Here is a 6,694-nt window from a genome sequence, read left to right as displayed (position 1 = left end):
AGCTGAGGGGAGGCCTCACAGCAGCTCCTCACAGGGAGCGGAGGGCAGCGCTGAGCTCTGCTCTGTGCGACAGCGACAGGGCCTGAGGAAATGGCATGGAGCTGTGACAGGGGAGGACCAAGGGAGTGTCAGAGGAAGGTTCTGCATCAGAGGGTGGTGGGCACAGCCCCCAAGTTCAAGGAGCATTTAGTGCTCAAAAATACAGTTTAGTCCTGGTACGGAGTCAGGAGTTGGACTCTGTGATTTTTGAGAGTCCCTTCCAGCTTGGGAAGTTCTGCTCAGACAAATTAGCAAAGGCTGTGACATTTCTTCCAATCTACTGATTTCTACAGTTCGGATTACAAGGTTTGAACATTCGCCACACAGGGAAGCCAAAACCCACAAGTTTTCCTGTAAGTATAATTAAACTTTTCAGAATAGAATTCCACAGAGCAAAAAGGGGGAACGAGCTAATTACAGGCTCGTCCTTTTCTGGAGCTCTTTCTATCTCCTTTGGCATAGCCAAAGTAACTCAGCAAATGTGCTTCATCTTTATCGAGTAACTGAATGGTTTCTGGAGCTGCTGATCTCTCCCCTAGAGAACCACCGATAAATAGCACGCTTCTGAGAGTTCTCCACAGCTTACTCTGTTAGGCAAAAGATGACACTGGGATACTTCAGATTGCATTTGAAAATAAGCAACTAAGACATAAACAGGGAAAACAACTGCTTTGGTGATTAAGTTTACAAGCTGCTGTTTCACTAATACTTTGAACTTCAGACCATCACTATGAAAGGTTGGTAAGTATGGAAGAAGTGAAAGAGCAAACCTGTAAAAGTGAAAATGGTAATAGTATATACAGTTCTAGATAAGCTTGGGAAAAGATGTGAGCTCAGCTGCCCCTGTGTAATGCAAATGAAGAGATCAAATCAGCTGTGCATAAAAATATTAAGAATTGCAAGCAACAAAAGCAAAAAAAATCTCAGCTTCCATTTAGCGCACGTCTACTGAACACATGTGGAGTTTCCTTTAAAGAATATAAATACCTTTTGGAACTGCATGAGAAAAGTTACCTGTAACTCCTGTTCTCTGATGGTGTACATCACAGAGAAGCCACTCTTGGGTCCGTGCTCTACATGCACATGACCAGCAGGAGTCCCCCTAGCTAAGTCTTTGGCTGCTAAGCACTAAAAACACTTTTTAAGAAAAAATATGTACATATTAGATAAAAAGACAGACAGCACTAGACAAAATTAAACACTTTTTAGAGAAACCTGTAAGGTAGGAAACAAGTGCTGCACAGAGAGGAGTTCTGACAGTTCAGAAGGCAGTAAACTACAAACTAATTGGAAAACATTCACGACAGAAAAGGGCTCCTAGCAGAGAGTATTATTGTGGCCACCAGCCAAAGACCTACCTAGGGACTCCTCCCGCCAGTCACACATGCATGGAGCCCCAAAAGTACAATTCAGTTTATCTAGACATTTGTTCTGTACGTATATGAGGATCTGCTGTGACAGTCACCTTTAGAGAAAGCACTGAGCTGCGCCATTCAATGAAAGGAGTTCCTCGAGATTCTCTGTAACCCAAAAGCAATCTGAGGAACTGCTGGCTCTGAGAGCCCTCTGTCGGTTAAGGCGAGCATCTTTACTCAGCAGGCAATCACCTCAGAAGGCAAGGACCCACACACTTCTTTCTTCCCTGTAACGCAGTGCTTAGCACTGCTAGAAATGCTGCATCGATAAAAACAGCACCTCTAGATAAAAAGGGGCCGTGGAAGATGGAGTTTCTGTGTTTCCCCCTTTAAGTGGGCAGTTTCCTTCCAACTGGAATCAATTTCTTGATGAAGTTTACTGAATGCAGAGTAGAAAGATCAGGCTTACAAAAAAACAGATCAATATTTCAGTGTAATCTCAGGTCCTGGATGCAAAACATACCCACTCAAACTAGTCCCAGACAGACAGAATCTCTGATTTTGAATAGGCTTGCACCTTTTTTTAGTTTCCATAAAGTATAATCAAAAACATTCACTAGAGTTCTGTTGCATTATATGTCAAGCTATCTTCTGAATCTCAGCTTATGAAAGCTTTACATTTTGTCTTGCCTAGAAAGTGAAGAGTGTAATAGTGCCTACAGTCTTAAAAAATGACTAATACTTGTAGAACATTTCTGTGAGAAATACCAAGTTCCTCTAATAATAGTTTTATATCTATGGAAGTTGAAAAATACCTTTTAAACTATTGCAACTTAATATTAAAATACATCTTTGTGTATTTATATATTCAGAATCCTAACTCCTGCTTACACTGCACAGCAAAAACAGTCCCTGGAACTGCTTTTAGTTAAGCAAAATCCTCCCTCCCTTCAGAATATGCTTGCTGTCAGAACTCCTGCAGCTCCCCAAAAAGAAGGCACAACACTATTCCTCCAGGCTCTGCCCTGCAGCAAGAGAACAGACCCCAGGGATTACTCAGAATTCAGTAACTGACAAATGCACATTCCTTTTGCATGGGTTTTCTTTAAGACAGCACAGTTCCTCTTGCACACTAAATTCTATCTACATTAGGAAACGTCAGCATTAACACCAACACAATCTTCTGGGACTGTAATACCCTGATGAGCAACAAGCCATTAGCTCCCAGAGGAGACATGTAATTAATCTCCAGGCAAATGTACTAAAACACAGGAAATAAGGCTCTCTTCCCCTGCTCTGAGCTGTGCAGCTTGCGTGGACTGGCTCAACTGCAGCCCTTCTGCCTTCAACAAGATCAGTTCCAGCCATCTGAGACTTCTGGCAGGACGGAGGCTGAAGCAGTGCAAAACTGTCCTTACTCTTGCACAGCAGCAGTTGGAAGCTACCTCTGCCAGACACCGCTCTGACCTAAGTCCCTGAGCAAGGTTCTCACCAAACACCACTTTCAAGGGGGGGAATTCTTCTCACCTACTTCAAATTCTTGGCTGTTGCAGCGTTTAAAAACAAATTTCTCCATTTGACAGTTGTCAGCTCAGAATTGTTTACTAAACCACTATTCTCTAAGACTGTACCAGCAACCAAGCTGCTAAAGAACAACATTTCTTTCCTCCAATACATATGCTGAGCAATCCAGACTGCTCCAGAGAACTTTATTTCAAACCATTTATGAACTTTGAGAAGTTTTTTCCAAACCTAAAAGTATTTAGATCAATACCTCACAAAGACAAAAGTGCAAACAGTAAGTGATTCAAAATTAAAGGCAATTATTTGACCAGTTCACAATTAAACATGACTTAAGGCATTTCCCTTCCACGCAGCTGCAGTGGTGGATTCCCACCAGCTCTCCAGCAGTGTAAATACAGAATGAAAAACAGCAGCCCCAATTTACGGCAATGCTCAGGACAAAATCAAACATATCCCCATTTTTCCAATCATAGCTTTCATAATTCTTATCAAGTTTGTATTGTGAACCAATACATAAAAGAAAATAGAGTGGGAATAGGAATATTTACAACAATACTTGCAAGTAAAATAACACAAGGCAAATACATTCCTGATGACTCAAGAATTTCAGTATGGCTGGACAACACAGCAGTAAAAATCTCATGAATAGATGCAAGTGCATACGTAGCTTGAATTAAACGCAGACCTCTTTAGATTAGTTCCATTATAGAAAAATACATAAATGCTACTTAGAGAGTTGAAAGCATCCCTGAGTGCAGTTACCTCTGTTCTGGACTGCTGTTAGTGGGCTGCAAAGCTGAAGGAGCCTCTTCCGCAACCTCTGCGTTCTCCTCTACCACATATTTACAAGAAGCATCCTGCGAGGTAGACAATTTTCCTTCCTCACTACATGAAAGGAAACAAGGCATTTAATCTGTGAGTTTAATTTTTTAAGTTACAATACATTTCAGACAACAGCAGAAAATAGGGAGAAGGGTTTGGTGCGTCACATGCAAATGGATTTTAAATTATGATTGAAACATGAAGATCAGGCATGAGTCCAGACTTAACAAACACTGAAGGCACCGGCGTTCAAAACCATTAAAAACCCACTGGATAAAAATGCAGGAAATACAATGATTACAAATACAACCAGGAAGTAAATAAGGAATGGTGTGAAGCCCACAGCGATAACGATCAGGGTTACAATCCTTTACTGTACATACCGATAGGATTTCAACACTCTGAAGCCATAAGTATGCAAAAACAGAAGGGAGAAAGTATAAAAGAAATTCAAGATTCCCTTAGAAATTGGCATTGACAAAGTCTGTCCGTAAAACAAATCAGCAGAATCACTGACTCATCACCACCTTTACTGGTAAACGACCCCATGGCTACACCTGTAGGTGCAGCACTCATAGCAGCCTTTGCTCTACTGCAATTCACCAGCGTCTCCTCAGACATGGAACTGAACACAGCTGGGTGAAAAAGCGGTGTGCTCACACCAGGAAACACATTTGTATTTTGCCTCTTCAGAGAACTATAAACGCTCTGGCTTCCCACCTTGTCCCATTAACTCAGGCCCTGACTGGCACGTCAGTGTACAAAGTTATCTGTACACCGACAAGGGCAGAGGGCAGCTCTGCAGATGACTGAGTTTTCTGCAGCAGTAAGTCTAGTTAAGTTGTCTGGAGCATTCTAAAGTCATTGCTGATTTCTCTTCCTCCTCTTACAGTTCTCCTGCCGATGGATCCTCCCTCTTTCAAAGAATCCTTTTCTTTCCTCCTACATATCCTTAAATCTACGCAGCCTATAAGATAATGTCTTATCCCTGTGAATGCTCACCAACACCCATTTTCCCATTTGGTTTATTACCTCATTTGTCTTAAAACTCTGTGTTTGTTTGAAATACTTGCCACAAGCACCAGGTCTTTTCTAAATTTCTTTTGTAATTGTTCTTAAAGAGGTATCCTCCATTCTCCTTCTCAACTTCTTCTCCCTTATCAACTAAGCTCAAAAGTCATTTTTCTCCTTTGCAGTTTTCCATATAGCAGCTCCTGTCCTTATGATGCTTCTCCTCAGCACTGATTTAATCACCACCCATCTTCTGTTGGCAGAAACTTATACAGAACTTAGGTCTGAGAGCATCCACTTTGCCAGATATGATTTCCACTCTTAAGCTAAATTGATCTATTTTTTTTTAATATTATTTCCTTTGGATAAAATATTTATTTCCCACTTGCTGTCTGGGCATATTTAAAAGTACGTTTAAAGAAAGCCACGTGAGCTCTGACCAATATGAGGCCATTTATCTCTACACTGGACCTAAACAGTCCACATTAAAGATCTCATCCCGTCAACTCTCTTCTACACTTAACATCCCCCCTCCCAAATCAAGATCCCAGATTCATACTCCCTCCCTTTGCACCTCTCTCCTTTCAGCTGAGAAGATCCATAGCTCAGGCAAGTAACTCCATGACGACAGGCAGCAACTGCCACCATGTGCTGCCTACACATATCAACTTCATTTTCTGCACTCTTATCAGAAGCCACAGAGCTTGTCGTTTAAAGCTGTTTAAATGTAAAAGCACCACTGATATCCAACTGTGACTGAACTGTAACAACAGAAGTGCAGACCATATAAAAGCGTTCTTTAAAATACAGAATGAAGATTCATCATTTACTAAGACAAGAAGTCATTCTGATTCCATGATATACCACTCCAGAGTCACACTGCTCCTTTCAACTGCTGAGGTTCAATTTCTCTAACAGCCACTTGATTCTTTAAGTGCTGTGCAGTCAGAAACGCCCCCTCTCTCACATGAAAAAGCATTTCTTGGCACTTCATCTAGGTTACAATTTATTACTTAGATATCCAAAAGGATAGAAACAAGACTGACTGAAAGCTGTTACATTTCAATTCCCAGAGCATCCAGAATCAACTGTACTTGTCTACTAACAGGACAGCTAGAAGTAAAATGCAGTTAAGAAGGACAGCACAGCGACTAACTCTAGGAAGTTTTTTCTTTGGAAAGATAGTGGCTCTTTTAAACAATCCCTAAAACATACAGTCAATTTCTTCTCAGCATTTAAAACTCAAACAGAGACAGATAATAGGAAGTATAAAAGAATGAGCAGAGAGCTGGATGCAAAATGCTAATAACATGCTGATTCATCAAGATCAGAGCAGGGAAAAACAGTATCAATATGGGCAAAAATATAATTGGTCAGACTAGTTAGCCTCTGTTTCCTTATGTTAAGAAGTGACACCAAATAAAAAAACATTTCATCATTAAGATTTGGTATACAAGGCGGAAACAAATTTTACGTATCACCTACGTATGTACCTTGTACATGTAATGTGGAGTATAACCATACCGTAAGGCCATGTATCAAAATCTAACACTTTGTATCAAAAGATATCAAAATTAACGAGCTTGTCTGGTTTGAGACTTCTGCGTACCAGCATGAGACCAGAACAGACCTGACACTGACATCCACATCACTGATGACTCCAGATTTCTGAATAATTACTCTTAAGAGCAGCGCCCAGCTGCCCTTCAATCTCTCCCTTCCAAGCTCTTTTCACAAGAGACTGAATTCCAAATCAAATACTCAGTTGCAAAGTTTAAAAGGCTTTGGCCTTGATCTACAATTGCATCATTATTTTAATGTACATTAAAATGGCACAGTAACGTGCATTAGGCCCAAAATGGGGCCAGCCTCCCACTGCTAACTTTCCAACGACAATTCAGATTTGATAAGGAAAATCTTATTCCAGTAACTAACCAGAAATA

The 6,694-nt window shown here is 40.8% G+C and overlaps 1 protein-coding gene across 10 annotated transcripts in view; it reads right to left on the bottom strand.

Annotated features, from left to right (window-relative positions):
- Nucleotides 1–6,694, bottom strand: part of PPP6R3 (protein phosphatase 6 regulatory subunit 3) — a 56,276-nt gene that overhangs the window by 7,088 nt on the left and 42,494 nt on the right. For all 10 annotated transcript variants that reach the window (XM_042813977.1, XM_042813968.1, XM_042813974.1 and 7 more), the window contains one exon: nucleotides 3,681–3,803. In XM_042813977.1, the coding sequence (XP_042669911.1) occupies nucleotides 3,681–3,803 (123 nt within the window). The remainder of the gene's footprint in view (nucleotides 1–3,680; nucleotides 3,804–6,694) is intronic.

This window comes from Centrocercus urophasianus, unplaced genomic scaffold (genome assembly GCF_019232065.1).
Source record: "Centrocercus urophasianus isolate 14NV4802_14NV808 unplaced genomic scaffold, USGS_Curo_1.0 seq_14, whole genome shotgun sequence".
Taxonomy (NCBI): Eukaryota; Metazoa; Chordata; class Aves; order Galliformes; family Phasianidae; genus Centrocercus; species Centrocercus urophasianus.
Note: the sequence above shows the minus strand (reverse complement) of the source record. Positions and strands in the feature narration are given on the sequence as shown.